This window comes from Cornus florida, unplaced genomic scaffold, assembly GCF_030987335.1.
Source record: "Cornus florida cultivar Cherokee Brave unplaced genomic scaffold, ASM3098733v1 CherokeeBrave_3.0.0_Hap2_Chr09, whole genome shotgun sequence".
Classification (NCBI taxonomy): domain Eukaryota; kingdom Viridiplantae; phylum Streptophyta; class Magnoliopsida; order Cornales; family Cornaceae; genus Cornus; species Cornus florida.
The window spans coordinates 90261199-90288085 of NW_026775579.1; the positions used below are offsets into that span (position 1 = coordinate 90261199).

At 34.4% G+C, this 26887-nt stretch overlaps 2 protein-coding genes across 2 annotated transcripts; both read right to left on the reverse strand.

The window, feature by feature from the left end:
• Positions 1 to 653: 653 nt before the first annotated feature.
• On the reverse strand, positions 654 to 7835 carry LOC132275070 (armadillo repeat-containing protein LFR). The gene is made up of 8 exons (XM_059776451.1): positions 7590 to 7835; positions 5240 to 5409; positions 4985 to 5121; positions 4616 to 4872; positions 1770 to 1875; positions 1535 to 1673; positions 1302 to 1429; positions 654 to 1193 (listed from the first exon to the last, which is right to left on the reverse strand). Exons 1-8 carry the CDS (start codon positions 7765 to 7767, stop codon positions 938 to 940), a joined length of 1371 nt encoding a protein of 456 aa, XP_059632434.1. The 5' UTR covers positions 7768 to 7835; the 3' UTR covers positions 654 to 937.
• A 10080-nt stretch (positions 7836 to 17915) lies between these two features.
• LOC132275071 (uncharacterized) lies at positions 17916 to 20273 on the reverse strand. The gene is made up of 3 exons (XM_059776452.1): positions 19190 to 20273; positions 18890 to 19079; positions 17916 to 18753 (listed from the first exon to the last, which is right to left on the reverse strand). The coding sequence occupies exons 1-3, from the start codon at positions 19598 to 19600 to the stop codon at positions 18122 to 18124; spliced, it is 1233 nt and encodes a 410-aa protein (XP_059632435.1). The 5' UTR covers positions 19601 to 20273; the 3' UTR covers positions 17916 to 18121.
• Between the last annotated feature and the right edge of the window lie 6614 nt (positions 20274 to 26887).

Consider the following 26887-nt stretch of genomic DNA (forward strand, 5'->3'; position numbering starts at 1 on the left):
TTAGTAAAATGAGTTATTTGCAATCCATGCTAACAAGAATTCAAATTGCCATTATTGTAATAAAATATTTCCTCCTGATCTCTAATTTACAATCAATTTCAACTTCAAAATGTAGCTTCAATAGTCAACCTCTAATAATTTTTTTATTTGTCAATATGGGCACCAATAAAATGAAGCCATTTTATAAATGAATTAGCGGTATGGCAGTATAGGTTATTACTTTTTTAAAAAAATTTATTGGCATATGTTGTCATGTGTGAGAATACCAACTAGTGCAACATTGGCTCATCACGTCCTTTTGCCTTTTATCTTTATTTGTCGCTTGTAATAATTCTCAATTCCTTTTTATCTTATTTGAATTCTTGTTCGCCATGTTTTAGTTATTGCATTATGAATTTATATAATAATTAATTTAATTTAAAATTCAATTAAAAAATTCTTATGTAAATTATATTACAAAAAAATTAGGGTAAATTGCACTTACACCCCCTTTTTTTTTTTCTTTTTTTTTGTTGTGTGTGTGTGTTATACCTATGGAAATTTCTCTCTTAATAATTCATCACATCATTTATAAAAAGGAGAATGCAAGCATATAAAGTTTAGAAACCGAGAACTGACTGTTTGCAAGCAGTGAGGTCCGTAATACAAGCATATTTAGTGATAATTCAAAAGCCATATAAACTAAATTTGTTCTACATAAACATGAAAAGTACAACAGCATTACAGCTTTCAAATGGAACCAATTTAGCCATGAAACATAGCGAAGAACCAAAAAGTGAACCCCATGACAATGGCTGTTGTGAATTTCGAATATAAATATTTTTCAGTTAGCTAATATGCACAGATACATGTACTTGGCCTAATTCTCAACCAACATTTTTTTAAAATGCCAGCCAGAGCCGAATAACTAGAAAATGGAGATGAAACAGAGTTTTGGTTACATGCCCCAAAACCCACGAGCTGTTGCCACTTTGTTGCTTGGCCGAGATGTCAACTCATACAATATCCTGGCAAACATATCTGAATATTTTCCATCTGATAGAAGTATCTCAGCGAAGGCATTCTCATAAGATAGCAGCAGGGCCTTGTTCTGCGGCTCTGAGACGAGACTCTCTAATATCATCGCTGCTTTCCTGCAAACTTCTGGCACTGGATGTGGTGCCTTAATGACTTTCAGCAGCCGATCAACTGCCCTGAATTTAGGACAGTTTACACAGGTTGTTCAGATAAAAAAATGTTCTACATAATAAGACATATATATATAAAATTTTGGGCTTGCCATATTTGAAAAATGGCCTCACCATCGCTCGCTTGCAAGCTTCAACCGGCAGTCCATATTAACTTCTGCGAGGTTATAGAGTGCGCCAACAGCAGCAGCTTGTGCATCAATAGCTGGTGAGCTTAAAAGGTCTACTAAACGCTTATAGATCTGCCAAGTCCATCAAACCATCATGAAGATTAATGCAGTTAGTCCATTCGCGTTATATGAACTAAATATTACATAAGATGGGATGGAATGAGGAAGAATATCAACCTGTGGGGCAAAAGGAAGAAGGAAAGGTTCATTATCAGGATTTATTATCAAACGCCCAAGTAATTCTGCAGCTGCACAATGCCAGGACTTGACAGTAGATCCCAGCATCCCCATGATGGCCTGGACTGCACGTTTCTCTCTGGTTTGATAGAAACAAATGACAAAAAAATTAACTCACAAGTTGGAAATTGAAACAAGCATACTGTAAAGCAACATGTCTTGTCAAATTTCTTACTTTATTTTGATGTAGGAAGGCTTTGATGAGCTAAAGATTCGAAGATCCAGCAATGGAGCCAAATTTACAATTGTCTCAAGGGCATTTGTGACAAGTTCATCGTCCTCTGTGGAACATTCAGTTTAGAACTGCTAGAGAGTACATACTAAGAGATACAGAAACATTCTTGGAAATGTCACATTGTACATCCTTAGGCTTTCAACATATGTGCCAATAGCCCGTAATAAACAAAATAGGTCTCCGTTATGAAATAATTTGCAAACAAGTAATCAATTCTCTTATGTAATACCAATATCCTACTTAAAATGGGTTGATTGCCATATAAACATTGTTTAAACAACTAAGTTGTCATGCCATTCTGACGTAAGTTCTCCCTAAAGCCCTGAATATATAGAATCTTCCTTCAATTTTCTACCCAGCCTATGTACGAAAAATTCTTAAATGTTGCCTTGTTGGTCTTTATGCAACCTCAATGTGATCACATATTCTATCTAAGTTGTTATTTGTGTGCAAGTAATTGAGTAGGAGAAGGAAAGTGCCAAATTTAAAAATACCTATGATTCATAATGCCTCCATAGCATCTATATACAAAAAGTAATTGAGTAGGAGAAGGAAAGTGCCAAATTTAAAAATACCTATGATTCATAATGCCTCCATAGCATCTATATACAAAGATTACATACATTTTTTTTTTTCTTTCTGCAAGTAGATATGTAACATATTCATGTATATGAAATGCAGATGTATGATTTAAACTATATATGCATATCTAAGTATATCGATATGAAAAGCAGACGTATGATATAACCTATATGTGCATATCTAAGTATATCCCCAAACATAGGCATTCCAGATTGCAAACCTGCCAAGTATATTTTTTAATCTAATGAAGGCAGATGATCCTTTAATGGGTCAATGAATCAGGTACCTGCCAGTATGGTTCGCAATCACGGTATCAATTACGGTAACAGTAACGGAGTAAACCGGTCGAACTGGGCGGTTCGAGGGGGTGTGTAACAGTATTGAAACGAACCGGGCGATACGTCACATATCGGCCGATACAATGAACCATGACTACCAGTCTACTATAATATAGTCAAAGTCAAACAGAAAGGGCTCAATTCTGCAGATTATAGGAACCTCCCTTAATTTCCAATCTGTGTGGATTGATGGACTGGCCACATATATTCTCTACAACTTAAGCTTTTAGAGTAGGTGACAGTTAACATGATATCATAGCAGACAAGGTTCTAAGTTCAAACCTCACCACCACCTGATAACTCTAATTGATACACGTGTTGGACCGAAATCTGGCCACATGTGAGGGGGCGTGTTAGAGAAGATAAATACTTAAGTTGCACCAATCTCTAACAACTTAAACCTTTAGAGTAGATGGCGGTTGACATGAGGTATTTATTTGCAAAAATTTCTATAGATTTAGGTTGCTTGGAATTCTGGGCAGCAGAAAGTGTGGTGTCTGATATATTAAATTGAATGCTAAAAGGTAAAAGAAAAGGTTAGATTTGATTTTGGGTTGGTAATGTTGGGTTTTACGGATGGAATCAGAGGAACTGTGTCTTGGCCAAATTTGGACCATTATGTTACTAAGGTTGTAACTTACGATTTCAGTTTGGTGTGACCATCTGATGTGGCACCAAAACTAGTCACTTGACACTTGGAACAAGCTAGATTCTATGAAGCACCTTGTACGAAAATACTTTTGACAGACATAGATGCGTTAAGGAAGCTACTTATCATCTCTTTGTTTCCTTATCAAACAAATTTCGAAAAAGAAAGAGCTCTCTCTAGTTTAAGACTAATCAATTGTAATATCTACATAGTTTCAATTTACACTTCTCAAGGTACCACAGAGTCACAGACTGAAGACTCGGAATGAAAAATAATCATTCCAACTAACATGTACAATTGTCACGTTTGTTTTGTTAAGCGTATTCAGCCAATAACATGACAGTGTGCAAAAGGCATCTTGGAAAAACAAAAGAGGAACTGCTGGTACCCTCTTCTCTCCATAGTGGTAGTTCACATCTATTGTACAACCTTATGTTCACCCTTGAGATCCATATTCAAAATAAATGAACAAATAAAAGTTAGTTTCAGAGTTTGAATACCATTTTCTTTTTGAAATTTTTTGTTAACATCTGACAAGTGTTGCACTTAGTCTTTCAATATAGTCTCAGCGCCAAAAAATCTTCTAAAAGATTCCCCTTGTGTTAACAAGTGTCAAACAGCTTCAAATTTCCTCCAACATAATCACCTTGATCTTCACATGTTATTCTGTGCACTAAAGCTTAAGCACAGCATTTATTTTTTAGACTCAGTGTTCAAAATTTTCTTTTTTCATTTTTTTTTAAATTATAAAAAAGTATATTTTCTGTTGAAGATATTGTAAGTTCATAGCCATCCATCCAGAGACTCTAAAAATTATATGCTAACCTGAAATTTAAAAATTGTCTGAACATTAATCCACAAGTATAGCCCTGAGGAACACAAATCTGCAGGATTTTGTTTTTTGGTGTGTGGCATAGTAGCACAAACTAGTCCAGTTTTCCCAACAAATTAGTAAATCTAACTCACATCAACATCTTAAAAACACATTAAAATTTACCAAAGCCGTTGTAGCACGATGGCTAACTGCTGGCATGGCATTTATGAAGAGGAATGGGATTAAAGGGGTTCAATTTGTACCATTGATCAGGGGGAAAGAATGGAACATCAATTTCCTTTTTTTCTAAATCCTCCTTTGGCATAACTAAATGAAATACTAGTTTTATCTGTGAATACTTATTAAGGCACAAAAAAGAGATCATCCCGTAACTTCTTCTCACCTGTAATATGATCTTCAATGCACTGAAACATCGTTTCCAAGCAATGACGATGCTGTGCCATAATGACTTCATTATCGGGCATGAAAGAGAAGTTGCGGATAATATTGGAAGCACCAACAGCACACTGCTGCTTTTCTGACCGCCCATCCTCATCCCGATTAAACAGGGCTTCTTCATCAAACCACCACCCCGGAGGACGAGGCTTGGGTGTAGCCTTCTGTGTGGATGCCTCAGTGACAGAAGAACCAGATCCCAGGCTGCCAAAAGAAGATCATCCTATTTTCAGGTTCCAACTCCAAATTGCAGATGTTCTGTGTCTACAATGGTAAATTTACAGCAAAGAAGAGACGGTAATCATGTCAACTTTACCTAGGATGGGGAACAGAGGAGCCCAATGCCTCGTATTCATTCCCAAATCCAGTTACAATAGAATTTGCACCTAATGATCTCACCCTTGGCGCCTTTACCAGCTCCCTTGGTAGGGCTATATCCCGCCAGTCATCTATCTACTCAACTTGTAAGAAATTCAATATTAATATGTACTGTAAGGTTTACTATAATTGAAAAAATAAATAAAGAAAATAACATTTGTACTCTGGACAATATTAAAATATTGACTCGTACAACTTGGAGAAGAGCATCGAGCAACCCAGGTATTTTTGCAAGAGCAGTTGCATCTTTACGCACTTCATCCTTTTCTTTGAATGATAGTAATGTGAGAGTATTGAGTGCCCATGTCAGCTCACTCTTTAATCCACTTTGAAGAGCCAGAACAATTCTTTTGTTATTTTGATCTGCAAAAACAGTATGTAGAAATTAGGACAATAACTATTGGATAAAAATATCAGGTGAACTCAATGGTACAAACATCCATTAAACTTTTACTAATGCCAGTTTTCCATGTTTTCAATCTTTGTTTTCCAAAATCTACATTTAAATATTAACTGTTTCAAATTCTTAAATTCAGAATCTATAAACCTCCAAAATTGTTATACAAGATTGCCCGACCCTTTTATCAAATCAATGTAAAGAGAAATGCTCACTTATCAAAAAAAAAAAAAATGTAAAGAGAAATGCTCCAATGTTACCGAAACATAATGCAAGCACCACCTTGCCAAGCAGGATCACCTACTGGCTACTGCCTTTTACCAAACCCCCCCCCCCCCCCCCCCTCTCTCCTTCTCTCCCGGCGGATAAACGCTACTGCTTGTGTTAGGCATATGCTAACAGGTGTAAAATTGTAGCCAAATAACTAGCCCATGCAGGCAACAAGTTAATGAGTGCCTGACATTTCCTTAACTTGTTGTTAGATACACACCCCCTAGATGGACGTATAGCAAATTTATAACAGTAACAGTGCAAACAAGGAAGAACTAGATTGTCATCAAGGGATTGTCTTGGAAGAAATAGCAATCACCAATGTAATGCAATATTTTAAACTATCTGATTTGTATAGTTGCCCAAAAATTACTAACTTCAACTATCCCATGTATTCAATCAAATGAAGTGTTCCACGAAGTCTCGGGCAATTAACAATGAGTCCCAAAAAGAAGTAGTCAATAGTATAATAGCAGACATAGACATAAACGCAAATATTTATACACACTATAAAGGATCATTATGAACTTGTTCTTAATCTTAAAACGAAATCTTAATTTATAACTTTACAAGTCATAAAAGTATTAAGTAAATATCTGAAAATATACATTTTTCTCATCATTTTAGTGATATCTTGACAGCCAATGCTTTAATGATGATATGTGGCATATCCATTTCCAATTCACAGACCAGCAGACTTTCTACAATCACTTTAAAGATACATTAAATGTTCTCTTTTGTAGTCAATGCAAAAGAAGCTGTGCTCACTGAATAACAAGGAGCTACTGAAAGATAAGTATGGTCAGCAGATTTATTGGTAGTACAACAACCACCACCACCACCACCACCAAGCCTTTTCCAGATTATTTGATTTCCTTCTTACTCGAGCTGAGATTGACTTTGTACCATCTCTCTCTTAATGAATATTAACATGGTCAGCCACATGAATCCTATGTCTCTATTCCGCTCTATTTAAGGCTATAACCTTGGTCAATCTACATGCTATCATATCTTTCTTTCTAACTCTATCCACGTTAATTTTGGTCTTCCTCTTCCCATAGTATTATCCTCAATGTGGACTATGTCACGTTTCCTAACCGGCGCACTTAAACGTCTCCTTTACACATGTCCAAACCATCTTAACCAATTTTCTCTCATTTTATCTGTAATTGGTGCTCCTCCAACCATCTCCCAAATATGATCATTTCTAATTCTATCCTTTCTAGTCTTACCCATTTATTCAATGGGTACTCATTGATTGGTGCAATGAAAAAAAAAAAACCTTGGGATGACAAATATGGAGGCACTGGTCTTGAATCTAAGAGCAACAACTTTGCATAAAATAATATCCAAAAATACATTTGTCTTGAGTCTTCTCTTTCCAATACCCATGTAGGTGAGAGCAGCACAGAAGAATAGCATTTTTTAACTTATGTTATGGGATTGAAATTTTTTAAAAAAAAGGAGCTATAACAACAATTGGTCAACTCCTCACACACACACAAGTGAAGACTGAAGAGCGAGCCGAATTAAAACCTAGCGCACAGTAAGCACCTAAGACTAAAGATGTCACTGCTGATAACTCTGAGCTTCAGTATCCACAACAATTTCGTAATATTTTCAGAACATAAGATATATTTACATATATGTAAACATACACACATAAGTATATCAATTTCAATATATAAATTTTATTTTGACTGGCGACCTGATTTGGCGATGCAACCCAAGCACTATAAACATATGATATACCAATCCCCAAGTCCGTAAATGCGTCAATTTATCTAAAGTTAATGACCTCATGTATAATGCAAAATCACCTCCTTTCAGGCGGCAATTCCGAGAAAGTAAGAACTTAGGGTTTTGGTGAACTGACCGGCGAAGGAGGAGTGGACTTGCAGAGATGGGCCGAGGAGTGTCAAAGGCGCTGCCGTGTCCGCTGCCGCCGCCGCGGCTGCGTTGGTGCTGCTTCCGAAGGGGCGTCCTCTCTTCGCCGCCGGAGTGTTCGAGCCGCCGGGACCTCCGCCCTGTTTGCCCTGCTCCCGCTTCTGCATCTCTCTCTCTACACACACTTGCGCACACTTTAGTTCTGGGATTTAGTTACATGTAACTAGAAAGCCCGTAAATAATGGGATGGCCAATGAATCAAACTCCAATTTTACATAATGGGCAATGAACAGGATTCAGATTGAAAAAAGCCCATTCTCAACGCCAACTTCCATCTAGGGATGACCCATGAAACATTCAGGCCCTAGGAGGTAATGGGCCGAAAAGGGTTTGGGCATTTATTTACAATTCAAATGAAATTCTAAGCCTGAATGCAGTCCATACACAGCGTTTTACTGAACGGCGTAACGACGACTATGTAGCACAGATCAATTAATATTAACTATTTTCATAATAAAAATTAATTATTTATTATTTATTGAGTTACGTATCCCCGAAATATTTAATATTTTTTTAGAGAGATCGCTATAATATACAATGCAGGGACCCAATATAGGCCTAGTGGGGCAACTGCCCCTAGGGATGGCAACGGGGCGGGTTTGGAGCGGGTTTCCCTAAATCCCGCCCCGTCCCTTTTAATTTTTGCCAAGTCCATGCCCGCTCCGAGACCCGCGACGGGTTGGAATTTCATGTCCAGCCCCGCCCGGTTGGGAAATACTGTGTCCCCGTGCCCGTCCCGCTAACAATTTTTTTTCTCTCACTTTTTGGAACTTAAGCTCCTGCTATATGCGGAAAGACTGGGAATGGCACAATATAAATGAAATTATGTATCCCAACAAAAATAAAAAAATAACATGCACATAACATAATTCAGAGCACATAATAAACAAAAATAAAAGTTTAATACAACTAAATCACAAGAAGTTCTAAGCTCTAACTTCCACTATAACTATAACTAAAACAAATTTAATACCAAGTTTACATCCCAAATTAAGATTGTAAGAGATTGGTAACGGAGTAAGTCGCTAAAATAAGTTATTAATATTATATATATTAAATATAGTTATATGCTTAGCGGGGCGAGACCCTTAGGATATGTATACTGAACCCTTACTCGCCCCGTGACCCTCGACAGGTACAATGTATCCATGCCCGCTCCAACGGTATAAAAAGTATTCCCATATCCGTTATTAACAGGGCAGGACGGGGCGGTAAAAATTGACATCCCTAACTACCCCTATTCAAATTTTTTTATTTTTATATTTTATACCGACTAATTTTGTTTTTTTATTTATTTATATACTTTAAAATTTTAAATTTTGCCCTTTAAAATTATAGAAAAACTTCACTATTGCCCCTACTATTTATTTATTTATTTATTTTATTTTTGGGTTAAAAATGGCACCCATCCCTGATAATATATGTTGCCTATGTTTACGAGTGATTACTTTAGTTGCATTAGATGGCCAAGTATTAATGAATATGTTTCACCATAATTTTGGAGTGAAACATCTAGCTATGAAAATTCATTCATATTGTGATTTGTGACCTACTTTAATCTTTGCTATAACTCTTATAATTTTTAGCTTTTTAGGCTCTATTTGGCATGCGTTTTGTTTCTATTATTTTTGTTTTTGGACTACTACAATATCGATTTTGGCAACAAAAACATGTTTGGTGCGGTCTTATTTTATTTTACACAGTATAAGAATACTTTGTGAACAATAGCCCAAAATCAAAACACTAAAAAAATATTTTTTCTTGTTTTGACAATTATTCATGGCCCAAAATCATAACAGTTGCGCAACACAGGTCAAAAACAAAACGCCAAAAACATTAGGATCAATTCCACCTACACTCCTGACGTTTGCCTATATTTCACTTACACCCCCTCTAGGTTTCATAATTCCACCTACCTCCTTTGAGGTTTTGATTTATGTAGCAAAATACCCCCTGCCGTTAAGCAACTGACGGTGTTAGCATGAACAAATCGATATAAGGTCAATTTTGCCCTTCCAATACTTGAAATGACATATTTAACCTCATTGACGAATGCAAATTTACAAAATTACCATCACTGTCTACACCCATCTTTGATTCTTCTACTGGTGGCGGGACTATTCGGTGGGAATGAAATGTCTGGCGAGTCCATAGCCGTCTTGAACTGGGTTTCACTGAGGTGGATTGAGGACACTTGTAGCGTCGCCATACTGAAGCACGTTGATGGGTTGTTGTTTGGATGCATTAAAGCACGCTTGTAGCGTCATTGGACTGAAGCATGTTGTTGGGTCGTAAGAGGAGGTTGAGAAAGGCAGTGGCGGTGGTTTTTTGAGATAGTGGCAAAACCTATTAATTTTTCAACCAAATTTGCTAATTTTTTTGTTCCAAATTATTTGAGTGATACAACAATAAGAAGTATGAACACGCATTATTCAAATTTTTTTTTTTTTGGCGAAGCTAAGCATATACATCGATCAGTCAATAAAGACCCAAAATTATAAGCATATCAATCCTAAATACGTGGTTTTTAGAGAAGGTATTAAAAGAGGAAATTCAAAAACTAAAATATCAAATTACATTATAACTAGGACCAATTGAATGTGGGAAACACTAAAGATGAAGGAAAATTAACCTTGATTTGAGCTTCTTGTGTTGATCTTAATCAGTTTTTTTGGGCTTTACAGCTGGAAATTTGAAACAAATCCCTAAATAAAGTGAACCTTAGACATACGACTTTCTGTCGCACTTCATCACCGTCGGCATCTTCCTTGCTCACCACCGGCAATCCCAACAAACTTCATGTTGGCCATCCCACTACACCGCCGTGTCATACGACTTTCCGGCCTCAAGAGTGAAGTTCAAAATTGCTTTACTTCTCGATCCAAACTCTAGACCTTTGGCATTTGGGATCACGGATCTCTGCCGAGGGCTTGCCCTACGGCCTTCGTTAGACGCTTCTGTACCTGATGGTGACACACCTCGCCACCGATATCAACAATCGGGAGACCATCACTGTCGACAACAATGGGATGTTAGATCTGCTCTCACCGTCTGCCGCCGTTAACAACACCGGGATTTAAGGTCGGTATGACTGAATCGCTGCTCGCCAGACTGAACTGGGTTTGGTTGAAGATGACGGTGGAGTTACGACAAGAGTTAGCGTCACAAAAGGAGTCACCGTCGTCTGAGATTCCTGTCGTGTTGCCTTGCCATCACTGGTTTTGGATCGATGAGGTGCAACCATGCACGGCCACCACGGGCTCTTATCATAACTACCATCTTCCGTTGCGAGCTTCGCCGGACTGAATTGAACTTCACAAAACTTGGGATCGCCATCCGACTTAGGTGAAGCAATCTTCAAAAAGTTACAGAGGTGAAGCGATCTCCACCGTCCGACTTGGTCACCGTCATTTAAATCATGGGTCTGTGTAAAGAGAGAGAAATAGAGGGCATTTAAGTCTTTTCATTTAAGTTATAAATTTTAATATATAATTCATGGGCAAAAAAGTAAAATCACACATTTCTGTAAGAAAACTAGACGGTGTTTACTGACAGGGGGTGTAGGTGGAATTATGAAACGTAGAGAGGGTGTAAGTGAAATATAGGCAAACGTCAGGAGGTGTAGGTGGAATTAACCCAAAACATTATTGTCAAACGTACTTTTGATTTTTTTTTCAAAGCACTCCTACAACAAAAATACTATTTTTGTTTTCACCAAAAATAAAACATCTAAAACAAAGGACATACCAAACGGATCCTTAAAATGCGAAGCTTAATTTGTTGCAAGTATCATTGTAATTTTCATCCTAAATTTTTATTTTTATTTTTTATTTTTTCCTTCACGTGGGCGTGTCTTGCTTGGATGAATTATTTTTGCAAATCATTATCTAGGAAGCATTGCGACTGTTAGATGTCAATTTTTAATAAATAACAGTATTTTATTGTTGCTCGAAAGATGTGGACAAGACGAGGAAGGGGGGAAGTTTAAAACGCATAATCCAAAAAAATCCCATGTGGTCCAAATGGGATCACTTCTAAGTTCTGAATTCTGACATGTCCACTAAGTACACTTTGAACAAATACAATACAACACCTTAACTCCTTAATTTTTATTTTTTTTATGTAGGACAAAAGTGTTCAGGCACATTCACAGGGTGTGAACCCGGCTAAAGCTACTAAAAGTGAAATTTACATGGTCATATATATGATGCTACTTTTGTTGGTTAGATGTACAGAACTAATAAAATATATATACTGAAAAACACCGATCTAAGATCATATGGACAATCTTACTGCAAATGCAGTAGTTTTCATATGCAGAAACAAATCTTAATGATGGAACAAAGTGGCTATTCATAAACCAACAAAAATTTTACGAAACACAATGTAGTACAGGTCATTACCAGTGCCTGCTTTGTCTACAGGGATGTGGGGAGGAAAATTTAGATTACAGAGGCTTAATTCTATGTAGCCAACATAGGTGTTGTGTTACATCGGACTACTCATAACACATATATGTGCATGCACCGTGAGCTGTTCGATGTAATATAATACCTCTGCTCTACTGCACTGAATTTCATGACCGGAGATAAAATTTTCAGATAAATAAAAAACCGGTTTGCTTAAGCATTGCTGTAATTTTGCAGCAGAGAGATTAAAAACGAAGAAGTCTGGCCATGGAATGTCTACATCAGACAGAGTGATAAGAAAGTAGGTTTGGCAGATGTGAAGCCTGAGAAAAGAGTTGGCCGAGTTTTGGAGGTGTGGCTGTTTAGGTTGTAGCCGTGCGTATATGGAATTATTGGGCTGGTTAAGATGGACCACCCTCTTTATATAGGACACGGACTACTGGTTCACTGTGGAACATGTCTGTATTTAATCACGGGCCCAGTTTTTTAATTTAATGACTCCACTGCAAGCCCACACCATTGTGGACAGGTGAAGAGAGAGTGTGTGTAATCAATTTGTTTTCGACTGTGACAAGGTGATAACAGCCCATGTTGGTTGCAGCAACAGCACCTTTTGCGGTAAGAATTTTTGAATTCTCAACTTTCACTTGTTACGTAGTTTTTATTGTTATTGCGAAATTAAAGAGAAATCAGATCAAATACTTACAATAACAGAAATATACAAATTTTTATTTGGTTTACTCAAAACTAGAATTACGACATTTCATTATGATAATCAAAACAACACCAATATAGAGATTTCAAAATGAATAAATACTTTTGCAATATGATAACATAACATGTGTGAAAATTACCAAAATGACCTTAAAAAAATTGGGATCTGAGAAAGTCCCCAAACCTCTACTTTCGGACCGGGAGCTCTGTCCTCCAGCCAACTTATTCCAAAGTTGAATTTTGGTATACAGTATCTATCAAGCGACTTTATATTACCCATCAGACTTATCTCTATATGAAGACATTGTTTCCGATTTTGAATTTGTGACTTTAAGTTAAACTTACTAGTGCATCAACATTAACTGTTTTATATAATGATAGAAGTTCGGACATTCGATGCTAATTATGCGGGTTAAAGTTTGAAGATTAGTAATTTTGGTACAAGATTAGAGGGCCAATTTTGAGAAAACTTGTTGACAAATAATTGTGTATAAATAATCCGATTGTTCCTTTATAAGGCAAATTCTCATCTACATGTTTCATAGAAAGGGAAACCAAGTACTGGGAAATTTATAAAGATGGATGTGCCAGATTGAAAACCTCCCAATAATTGAAAGAATATAAATGGTTTCCGCATCAACATAATGAGTGTGTGTGTGTGTGTGTGTGTGAGAGAGAGAGAGAGAGAGAGAGAGAGAGAGAGTAGCTACGAGAAACACCTCTGATGTGATAGTTATAGGTTTGTTGGCTGTTGGGTGTGTGAACCTTCTTGTAACTTAAGATAAGCACATTGTATTTGTTAATTATCTTTGGCAAGAAATATAATCTCTGAAGATCAACAGCTTGATTGACTCCTAAAATTGTACTTAATTTGAAGTGGAAATTAATACCCTATATATTACTTGTTTATAAGTACTTGTAACCATATCATGAAATGATAAAAACATTTTGTGCAGGTTTGAGTTATTCAAGACTTGAGCAAATGTTAGGTACGTAGTTTATTCCTCCTTAACACTCTCAATTTTACAAAGGACGGTGATTATCCATATATGTGTTTGTTTGGTAGCCTAGAAAGTTGCAAGAAACATGAAACTCCATGATAATTTCGGAACACCCTAATTAATAATTGATACCGGATTCCTCGACAAACCCTAACCCACCCTAAAATCATCATTCAGTAGTGATAATCAATGATGAATTATCTCTCTCTAATAATAGAACATGGATTAGGCTATTATTAAATTATTAGTGTTACCTAACATTTATTCTATATAATAATGTGATTTTTGGAATTGAAGATGATTGCTTGACGTCTCGTAATCTTCAGATATACTACTATTATATATAGCAACTTGAAACAACTTGTGTTACTTTGCAATTAGATATACATGATATTCAATCACTATATATTCCTGGATTCGAAGGTTACAATTGAATTATACAAATTAGTTCAAGACGTACTTGTATGTTGATGGTTATCTAATTTTGATACCTAAATAACCAATCAAACCATAAGAATTAAGAAAAATAATTAAAAGTGGTTACTTAATTTGTTGTGTTTAGCTGGATTAAGACCCACTCACTTGCCAACTCTACTCAATGATCAATGAAATTGGCTGATGATTTTGATTAAAATTATTGTCAAAATTGATTTTATCGTTTATATATTCATGCATTAATATTTGGATGAACGTACGTATTAAATGTTTTATTTATCATTAAAAGATAAGAAGTTTTTATAATTTATTTTTAAGTAGCCGGAGTATATTCAGGGACAACTAAATCTCTGAGAAATCGTGCAAAACGCCCCCACACGTATACATGAATTTATATTTTTGGACCTTGTATACATGGATTTGATTCCACTGAAGCAGTGTACATCACTTGTGTGGTGTCAGAATAATTCATAATTATTTTTTTTCACTTTTTTTTTTTTCCAGACTAATTCATATTCTAATCTGAATTATGAATATACCAGATTAGAATATGAATTCGAAATATTACAATAGGTTGTGTGTTTGCAAGAGGCTACCCTAAAACATTTTAACGGTCAAAACTGTGGAAAGTTGGTTTGTATTTTTTCGAATTTGGTATGTTAGAAGAAAGTAAATGACCTTTGACTAAGGTTTAAAAAATCCATGTTTATCCCGTTTTCGGCATAAAAATAAACTTGTTTTGCTCTTTTTTTTTTTTTTATGGTTCGAACTTTCGATTGATCCGGGCACTTGGGATCCTCTGGATGAAGACCACTCTCGGACAAATTCTAGCATATGATCGACCACAAGTGTGCATTATGTTTCAACATTCTTTAATTTGGAATAATTTTTTATTTTTATTTTTACATGGAGTATCTCATGAAAGACTTCAAATTGGCATATTAATTGGAAATCCATCATCTAAAATTTTTTTTTTTTGTGTAATTTAATACAGAATTTTAAGATTTCAATTTTCAAAATTTTATGAAGAATTCTTCAACACATTTGAAAAGATTTTTTTTTTTTTTTTTTGAAATCAGATATTTAAGGTTTTGACTAGTGTAATGCTTCTCATTCACACGGGTGATAATAATAGTTTCAAGAAATTATTTATACTCAAAATGCAGCACAAGTGTAAGTGATCAATCACTTCTGAACAAAATATTTGAAAGAAATCAGAATAGAGAAAAGTTGAACTTCTTGTGTCCACACAAATTAAAACCAATGTGAATTAAATCAAAGTAATGTCTCATCCTGTTTCCTATATATATAAACGTGATGAAGTTAGATGAAGTTAAATTAAACTCCATCAATTAACCATGTCGCATTCAAGTGAGGAGAAAATAAGCCAAAAGTGGAAAAGTAAAAGGTAAAAAGTAAAGTAGTTAGGTTGAGACCACAGATTAAAATGGGATTTTTTTTTTTTTTCCCGAATATTAAAATGGGATTAAATTGAAAGGCTCTCTATTGTCTGACATGTTAAATTATTTGATTTGAAAAAGCTTATGAAAATGGGCTTCACATTGCTCTCTCATTGGTCTCTTGATTGCTGCAATATTCTAGAAATTAGTGCCACATGAGAAATTCAATTCAAATTTTGCCTATAAAAAAAAGGGTCCACCATTTTTAAGATGTATGTGTCACAACACTCACAAGTTTGGCATTTTTTTTTCCCCTATCTCACCCATGCAACGTGTTCGATTAGCATGTGTTTTATTTTAAGCGTTTTGATTTTGGTTAAAATAGAAATAGTATTTTTGTTATAAGAGTGTTTTAGAAAAAAAAAAAAAATAATTTAAAACACGTTTGAAAATGAAATTTTGCTGTGAAAATATCGAGCTTGTGTTGCATTACTGTTATGAATTTGGATCATGAATAATTGTCAAAATAAGAAAAAATAATTTTTTTATATTTTATTTTTGTGTCACTGTTCACGAATAAAATAAAATAAGACTATACCAAATATATTTTTATTATTAAAATTGATACTATAATGGTCTAAAAATAAAAATAACATAAACAAAATCTATTCGAAACGGAGACTATGTGTTTGATGATGAATATTTGAATGGTGCGATTTCGTGTGGCTTTGGCAATCTCTGTTAAAATCAAATTTACACCCAGCAAGCAATCTCCATTCCTGTACCATATTCTTTTTAGAGAGAGAAAGAGCAGTAGGTGGTGTGTTGCTTTCACAAAGGGTATTATTATTGTCAAACTTTGGGACAATTGCTTTTATTATTTGCTTTGTACAGAAAAGGGACCCCACTCTCGCTAAAGAAAGAAAAAAAATAAGGAAAGTGACCCCACAGCTTCTAAGTTAGTTCTGAGAACTTTGTAACTGACCCTACCCACTTTGTATGAGATAGAGGGGTATATTAACATATACACAACATAATGGATTACGAATGCCCCACCACAATGATTGTCACCTATACTTCATTTTACACAAGAGAAAGAGTGTGTATGGCAGTAATTGTCAAAAATTACTAATTGCCCAAAAAATATATATATATGTCAAAAATAAGTCATTCACATAACAAAATTAATTATCTTAAAAAAAAAAAAATCAAATTTCAGCTATTATCATAGTTGCACTCTAAGTCACGAAGCTCAACCGAGTACGAAGTCAGAATGAATTTGAAAAGAAAAGTGCAAAAGCTATAAAATTAAATCACAAATAGTAAAAACTAGAGCAAGCATGAGTTCAAAAACGTACTCAAAACGTAAGAACAATACTTTTAAAAAATATTGTGCAACTTAGATGGTACACGCGCAAAAGTGACGAAAATAGAAAAAGAAAAAGAAAAAGTATTCACTCAAGGTCAGTATGGTCCATAGAGGTGGTTTATGAGTAAAGAACATAGCTACTGTTGTAATGTCTCCAAGTACTAAAATGCTAATTGCTTTTGCTTTTGAAAGATACTTTATAAACTCAGTATTCTTTTGTTTGTGTAACCAAAAAAAAAACAAAACAAAAAAATGGAACCCACATAAATGAATACTTTTTGTGATTTATTTTTGTGTCCCAAGTAAAAAGATATGATGATAGTAAGTTTTAACATATATTTTGTATATATATATTAAAAAACTGATGATTCAGATATTGAGAAGTAAAGTATTTCAGGGAGAGTCAAGCCCAATCCGTGTGTAATAAAAAACGGATTAATAGCCAATCGGTTGAGACCCAAGAAAGTCAGTCTTCTTTGCTTTGGTACCCCATATTGTTTACACCAATGCGATTGCGCCACGTGTTCACGCTCATCCAAAGCATTTCACAGAGCCCACTGTCGGGTCAAAGTGAAAGAAGGGCTCAGAATGGAAGAATAGCCCAGTGGCCTTGAAATGGCGAGTGAAATGGGCTTCACGAGCTGAGTTGAATCGAGAAAAGAGGCAGTTTCAGCACTCCAACGAAAGAGAGAGAAAAGAAGGAAAGAGAGGAACACCCACGTTATTCCAATGAACCTTTGCTTCCTGTTCACGGCGACCGAGACGGCACGAGCCTGCCGTCATTAAACCCTCATTCTCTTCCCCCCATAATTTTACAATTTCCCAAAAAATAATATAAAATAAAACAAAATTTAGATAAAAAAAATTAAAAGATATGTATCTCTCTTGTTCCTCTGGGGAAACATTTTGGATAGATAATAAGAAAGATTTTAGATTTTAGTAACATTTTTGTTTCTCCTATTTTCATTACAATAATCAACGCAAGGCTTGATTTTCTTACATATTCTTCAAAGAAAAAGTAAAAAGAGAAAGAGGAATATACGAAAATTATCCAAAACTCCTTATATATTCTGTATATATTAAACTTGGAAGAAATGAAAATTAAAAAAAAAAAAAAAATGAAACAAAATTTATTAAGGTTTTTCTTTGAGTAGATAAGCTAATCCGGTGACGACTTTGGCTCCTCTCTCGCAACTCCTCGGTTTGATCGCCGGCAGTTGCCACGTCGATACCTTAAACGGTTTTTTCTCATTCTGGCCGGAGTTCTTCGCCGGCGACGACAACGGCTCGGTTTCGGTTTCCGCGTGATCCACTCCCGCCGATGACGACGACGACGACGACGACTCCTCACCGAAAATCAGTTCAAGCTCTCCGCACTCGCTTTCGTTTGTTACAGAGAGCTGCTGGTTTTCGGTTTCAGTATTGTGCTCGTTTGGAGTCTGGGTTTCGGTGTTGGCCTTGACGGCGTCGTTTGGTGGTGGAGTGGTTCTGGTGTAAGAAGAGAGCCATTTAGCTCTCATGTACTCGGCTTTCCTCCACGGAGGAATGTGCATGTCTTTCTTCTTCAAGCTCTGTTTTGCGGCCTCTGATACAATCGAAACCATTTGTTGGAGACGATCGGCTTTGCCGACGAAGATGTTCGGCAGATTTTGAAGGATCGCTTTGTAGCTTCCGGTTGATCGAGCTATCTCAAACTCCGATCTGAAGTCTATGTCAATCAATACTCTCTCCCCTTCCACAAACACATCTATGAACTCATATTCTCCTGTAAAATTATACATATATAAATAAATAAAAAAAACAATCGAACAAAAAATACACAAAAATAAATATCGTCATGTGTGTGTATATATATATGTGTATGTATCTATATATATTTATAGAGAGAGAGAGAGAGCTACCTGCTGGATAAGATGAAGATTTTTCCCATCGCGATTTGCAGATTGAAGCATCGTAACCGAGAATTAACAGGCCGTCCGTAACAATTTTTCTCAAATCATCCTTTCGCTTGCAAATTTTGTTTTTCTCGATGATCTTTGAGGTGTCTGCTAAGAGATTTCTCTCGTCAACACTCGCGCAGGGAATCAAACTCTACAAAACAAAACATCTATTTTCAGATTGCCGTGAATTGTATGTATAACTACGGTATATATGTGTGTGAAGAAAAGTCAGATCGTTGATAGAAATTAAGCAATGTTTACCTTGAGTGTATCGAAAGAATCACCAGATGAAGCTGTTTGGAACGAGTCACCGAATCCACTAGAGAAATCAAATTCGTCGTCGGAGCTGTCATTTCCGTTTCCGTTGAAGCAATTGCAGCGATTGCGACCACATTTCGCAGCCGATTGCTTCTCGTTGCTCTCCTCAATGAAATTCTGAACCATTTTGGCCAAACAAACCGAGCTCGGTTCAAACTCAGTCCCTCCGTCTTTGCTGAACTGAGCTTCACCGACACTCGGCTTGTCGGCCGACGAAATCCGCAGAACGCTAGGGAACTGCCGATCGAAGAGCCTCCTGAGGCGCGATTTCACCACAAGTTTGGATGAATCGTTTCGGATTGATTCTCGATACGTCTGAGAATCGATCGGTTGAATCTTCATCGGAAAAGGCATTGCTATCAATTAAAAGGTCTTCCTCTGATTTTAAACTCTACTCTAACCCCCTCACTACCTTTTAGCTGTGCTCTGTCAGTTCTGTTACAGTCTCAGACTCGTTCACTCTGACTATTCAGATCAAAGCTGTATCTCAAATCAATGAAACTGATAATCCTAATTTCAAAAATTCTACAGAAATATATGCTGCAGAATGCATTGAAACGTAAAATCAATGCAATGAGGTTAGGTTGAACAACTTTACATTACATCTGCATCAGCTTTAAAGGCGAAACCATTAATTACAATCTCACATCACACGATCACTATCTTTCGTCATGCAGATCACCTCATTCAAATCACGCACACAAATCAATCCCTCGAAAAACTTTTGTGGAAAAAAAATCGTTACCTTGCTCTCGTGTGTATCGTAGTGAAGAAGAATCGAATAGCTTCAAAACTCAGAGAAGGAGAATTGCTTTCCGCTTAGGGTTCGTGGAAAACGTGATGGTGGTGAACGGAGACAAGGACATTGCGTGTGAGAATAGAGTATCCGGCTGCCGGAATATTCGTTTTCCGGCTAAATAGCAGTTGCCGGCGGTAGATTTGAAGAGAGAGATATAGTTGATTGTGATAGAGAGCAGAGGTTTTGGTTATGTTGGGTTCTTTTTTTTTTTCTCGCTGAAGTACAAATGATGGGGAGCGTTGGCCTTTTGTAGGGGAAGGTGAAGAGGAGATGTTGCTGACTAGGAGAGATGTGCCACGCTGTACATTACATGGCTTGGATAAAACCCGAAAATTCAATTTGGTCACATGGCAACGGTCCCACCCTGTTACTTCAGTGGTTCCACAGAAGAAGTACACGTGTCCAGGTGTGAATATCGTGGTTGGTAACGATTGGATTAGGTTCTATTGAAGTTACCAAAATGCCCTGTAACGTCGCCTAAATGCCCCCTCGTATTCCGGAGATAATTGAAAACCGTCTCATGATTGTGCGAGTGCCCAAATTTTGAACTTGAACGTATTTTGGAATTTGACAGAAAATCTTGGACCGTCTGATTTTGGTAATATGTACTCCTTATATGGGTTCAAAGGTTTGATTAAAATCTAAACACGTTGGAGTAATATTTAATGTTACATTATTAGCTTAAACTCCCTCAATAAAATTCAAAAAGGAGTAAAGGCAAACAATTTCATCTCACTTTTGGAATTTGGGGAGTTCTTGGAGCCGCTCCCAAAATTTTTTATATAATTAAAAATATAGTAATCATGGTTTGCCGTTGCAATATTCGTGATAATATTATTCACAGTTATAGTATAACAGACTCAGATAAATATTATTAAAAAAGAATTATGAACATACCCATACGGCATATATAGTGGATGATTGATAAATAACTATTTAGTTTAAACTTGTATAATTGATAAAATCTTAAAAACATAATCTCTTTTATATTCCATTGACTCGTTTTATTTAATGAATGATATACGATTATGCGATCAAAATCGTATGCTATCTTTAGGCTTTGCTAATCACAATCGCCTTGTTCGACTGTGACTTTACAGTCGTTTATCCTATTAGTATAGGAATTAAATCCCATTAAATGTATTAATTACTTAAGTTTCTATTTTAGTGGAACTCTACAAACATTACTTTTTTAGACAAATAAACTCTTTTAAATTATCTAACCTTTCTTTTTCTCTCCCCTTTTAATCTATCCATATGAAAATGGGTGCATCTGTGTGTGTATATATATATATACATATATCCATATGGAAGTGTGTGTGTATAAAATAACTATTGCTATGTGAATGAATTTTGAAAAAAGAAAAAAAACTATAATTAGGATAATCCATTCTCAAGATATGGATTCTGAAAAAATAAAAAATAAAAAATAAAAAAATAATTAAATAAAATAAAAGAGAACGAAAAAAGAATCCATATACAAGATAGATTCTGAGATTTTTAAAAAATATCAAATTAGTTATATATATATATATATACACACGTGCATATTTCTTTTTGTTTTTATTTTTTATTTTTACAACTGTCCTTTAAATGAATTTTTTTTAAAAAACAAATAATTCATTCACCAATATAGTTGTAAAAAGAAATATACATGTGTGTGTATATATATATACACGCACACATTTTCATATAGATAGATTAAAAGGGGAGAGATGAAGAAATGTTAGATAATTTAAAAGGATATATTTGTCTGTAATGTTTGTAGAATTCCACTAAGATAAAAATTTATATAATTAATACATTTAATGGAATCTCATTCTCATACTAATAGGACAAACGCCTGTAAAGCAATTAGCAAAGCCCGCTATCTTTTAATACTCAATGCAAAATGTTTTCCCTCCCAAAAAAATAAATGAATACAAGTGGAAGTAAACAATAACTTGTATTTTAATCAATGGATAAGGATATATTAGGCTTGAGCACTAATCGAGGAGGTAATTTAGGATTAGAAACATCCAAGAACACCACGGGCTAATATGTAGATAAATAACTATTTTTTAATATATATATATATATTTTGAATAAAAGAAAAAATTAATCCGTACTAATTTAGGATCATATAAAGTTTGGAAAAAGGAATTACCAAAAGAAAAGCTTGGATAAAGGGATATGCGTACATTTAAATAAATTATACATTATATAAAAGGTGCACAATAAATGGTTATGGATGAGTTTATGAGTAAAGTCAACCAGTGTTTTGTCACCTTATCTGATGAAGAAAGGTTTACTGACTTAAGTTGGTGCATTAAAAGCCATGCGATTCGGCTTCGCCACGTATAGAGGTTGAACGACTTGATGATCCGACTTGATCCATTACACTTTTAGCTTCAAAATTACAACTGTATGAACAGAAATTATTATACTTTTTCATGTCAGGTGTTCTTATTTATTTATTTATTTATTTTTTTGTGACATACCAACAAGATTTAGATGTATAATGAAGTGACACGACATTTGCTTTTTTATTGATGGAACAGCTTTAAATTAATAGGTTTCCTAAGTTATTTTGGAAACATTTAGTTAACAATTCTTTTTTTCCTTTTAATTATAATTATTGTTATTATTATTTTCTTGACGAAAATATTAAGAGTTAGTGATTCGGGAAGTGGAAAGTTACAAATGTCGAATGTGAACTTTTAAATATAAAGAGTAACCCAATTAATCAGGTAAGACTGATAATGAGATTCTTAAAATTTTAAAAAATTCTGAGCAAACTTTTAAATGAGACACTTTTTGTACATGTTTTTTGTTTGTTTGTTTGTTTTTTTTTTAATTTTAAATATGCCCATTTCTTAAATTTGAGACCTTTTTAAATTATTGGAGCCCTTGTGGGACCGCTTAAGCCCATAACCGACCCTATGCTCGAGTAACACGTCAATTGGGTTTCACTAATAGTAGAGTGCCTATTGTTTACGGATAGTTCTAACTTTCTTTCCTTTTTTCTCTTTCTTGGTTGTAATGGTTAGGGTACAAAATAAGGTCCATAAACTTTTATCAATTATCCATGGTAATGAAATTCTTATAATAAATTAGATATTTAATTAAAGGCCTCACTTTGAAAACAATATTTGGAAATAGTACAAAGGGAGACACATATAGGCTCATTTACATTATTGTAAGTGAAAATTAAAGTCAGGTAATACGATCTGTTTAATAATCGCATCAGAAACCCTCAACACTAACTCGGCATGTTTAATAAACATGTTACACATACAACCTGTTTAATGACTTATTTAATATAACAAAACATTATATTATTTAAATTATTAATAATACTCAGTTAAACAATAGATATTAGAAAAATATAAATTTTAATCAAACCAAATTCCTAAAAAAATCTTTAATTTACAAAAGAATAAATTATTAAATACAAGTTTAGATAGTTATTTTGAAACTTAAATAGAAATTTGTTTATGACACGTATAAATAAACGGATTACATGGGTTGAACCCCTTGACCTAAATATAACACGATTAACTAAACAAATTAATCGTGTCAACCTGTTTACAATCCAAACTTGTTTAAAATCAATACAAACTCGCTTAATTCGTGTTGTGTTCGAGTTATGTTGGCGGGTCGTATCAAACTTTGCCATCCCTAGTCATAACCGAGTGATATGATATTTTTTTTTTTATTTTAGGTATTTGTCCATGCAAAGTGAATGTGTGAGATATTTTTTTATCTCGAAAAAAGAAAGAAAAAATAATAATTACAGTTATATCTCCAATAGATTGTTTAAATAATAAAGACCTCTCCTTTAATTTTAAATATGACACCGACTTCCTGTCTAGTTTAGGTGTTAATAACATTAATGTCCGCTATCATAAAATATACAATATCGGTAATGTCATGTTCAATATTTACTAAAAATCAAAGAATATCTTTAGAAAACTTGAAAAGTCTGTTTTGTTCATACAGAACATATAATTTATATTAAAAAATAATAAAAGTACAATGTATGTAATAGTCATTTAACACATTCAAATAAAGTCAACACTAACAAAATATTTGAGTGTTATATTTGAAACTATAAAAAATGCAAGCGTAATTATATCAAAAAAGAAAAAAAGAAAAGAAAAAAAAGAAGATATATATATATATATATAGAGAGAGAGAGAGTCATCAACCTTACAATTAGAAAGGAAAAAACATACCACTACAATAAGCTATTGGTGATGAGTTATGTATTTAAAATTGCTCCTTTTATTTTGACAAATTTTAAGTTACCTACCTAGAAAATTTTCACATTTTATAACCTGACCTTGTCATTTAATAATTTCAATAAGAAAAATTCTATATGAACATAATTATTTCCAAATGGTATGTTTAAACTTTAAACCTCTGAGTTAAAAGACACAACACATTAAAGGTCATTTTTGCTTCGAATTATTGAAATTTGATGCAACATACTATCTTTTCATGAAAATATCATTTAATGTGACTGTGGTTTTTCAAAACAAAACATGCTTCGTATAACCATTAGACTTTGATCAAAATGTCAAAAAAAAAAAAAAATAAAATAAAAAAGGGAAACAAAAAATCCCTTTTGTTTTTTTTGGCAAAATTTGAAGTACATATAACATGCTTTTTTTCTTTTTCTTTTTATTTGTTATTATTTTTTTTGGAAAGTTACATTTCCTATGTCTTTGAAGTGAAGTTTTTATGACCATCTAATTTTAATTTATTAGTTTAAATCACTTTCATTATCATTACAATATTTGTGTAACAAAGAAAATGAAGACTAATATATCGAACTTATTTAATTTAAAAGTACATTATATTAAATGAAAGAAAGATTTCAAATATGACCACACCTGATTGGTTGTATCACTAGAGTTGTGGACTCCGCACAACTCTGGTTGTAGTATAATAGTTGTGGACTCCTCACAACTGCTATGATAAGTCAAGAGTTTGTGAGACTCCGGTTAATTGTGTCGTTGTTTCTATCATTTTTTTCATATAAAAATACATCATCTCTATTCATCAATGAAAAGGAAAAGGTATAGAAAAGATGTAAACAAAGTAATTAGTAGCATATATTTTAGTAAAGTAGCATATTTCAAATACAATACACTATGTTACTTTTCTAAAATGCCAAATGGGACCTAGGTAAAAATTTATTGTCAAGTACCACCTATGAGTGGTTTTTTTCCTGCTTTTATCTTCATAATGATGAAAAGCTGAAACTCAAACAATTTGTAAAACTAATGAGAAATTTGACACCAATCCGTTGGTTTTCTTTCTCTTTATGTTATAACTTTAATGAGACAAAGGGATTAATGACACTTTATTTAAGTAATTTCTTTTTATGATCATATTTCTCTTGAAATCATTGATTCTCTTTGGCATTCATTTTCTCCTCTTTTGAGACTTTTGGGAACATGGGCTTGTTATCAGCTTTTGAGACTCAAATGCTTTTCATTTACTATAAATTTTACTTTTTGTGACTTGAGAGAAAGTTGCAGACTTTAAGATTTTCATTAGGGGGCCCAAATTTCGTAATTTGATTTGGGGAATCAAGTTTTTGTGAAAACCCTAATCTCAATGCTTTGTACTTAGACCTAATCCCAAGAAACTTACCAGTCCCACTTCCTGTTTTTAAGCCAACTCATCTGCTTTTGAGTAACGTAATGTAATGTGTATTTAAAGTGCAATTATATAGTATGTATCTATATGTATGTAACTATTTATGTATATATGGGCATTAGGCATATGTTATTATGTTTAGCACAAGAAAAATGGTAAACACTTAAAAATAATGTTATTTTGGTATGCTGAAATAGAATGAGAATATGAATGGAATGGAATAATACTTTTTCTTTATATTATTTGGTTGTAAATATGAAATAACAACAATTATAGTATTTGATTACATTAATTTAAAATTTAGAATGAAATGAATTTTAAATTAAATTATTCAAAATACTCCTTAGTGACAAATAAATTAAACTAACAAAATAACAATCTTTTATAATTTTTAAAAAATAAATGGCGGTAATGGTGATTGCCGAAGGTAGTGGTAGTGGTGGAAGGAAGTGAAAATGGTAATGGTGTGATGGTGGTGGAAGGAAGTGCCAATGAAAGTGGCAATAGTGGTGGTGGTGGTATTGACAGTGGTGGTAGTGATGGAAGGCAACAGTGGTGTAGATGATAGCAGTAGAAGGAGGTGATGATACAATGCAGTGGTAGTGTTGGCAGTGGCAATGGTTGTGATAATGCTAATGGTGATAGTGACAATACCATCGTGGAAGATAATGGAGGTGGTGGAAGTCAATAGTAATGGTGGTGGAAGGCAGTGGAGGCGGCAACGGTGTGTCGGTTGAAACCGGCAACAATAATAGTGGTGACAATGACGATAGTGGAAGGCAATGGAAGTGGTGGAAGGTCGTGGTGATTGTGGTGAAGGCAGTGGTGGTGACGGTAGTGATGGTGATCGTTTTTGGGCTTGAAACGTAATGATTTTTTTGAAATTTGATTTTTTGAAAAACTTATTTGGGAATGGATTGGTCATTACATAGGTTTAGTTGTGAAATACTTTTCATTACAAATAATAAATTTTGTTTCTAATAGAATGACATTAAAGTTTAAATTACATGCCAAACAAAAGTTCAATTGAAATTGACATTCAATTTCATTGTATTCATACCTAACATAACATAAATTTGGAACAGAGGGAGGTGGTGGATCCACCACATCTTTAACATTCCGAATTGGTTGGAGAGTGTTATTTTCTAATTTGGTGTGGATTGATCTAGAAACTATAGCTCACACCTTACATG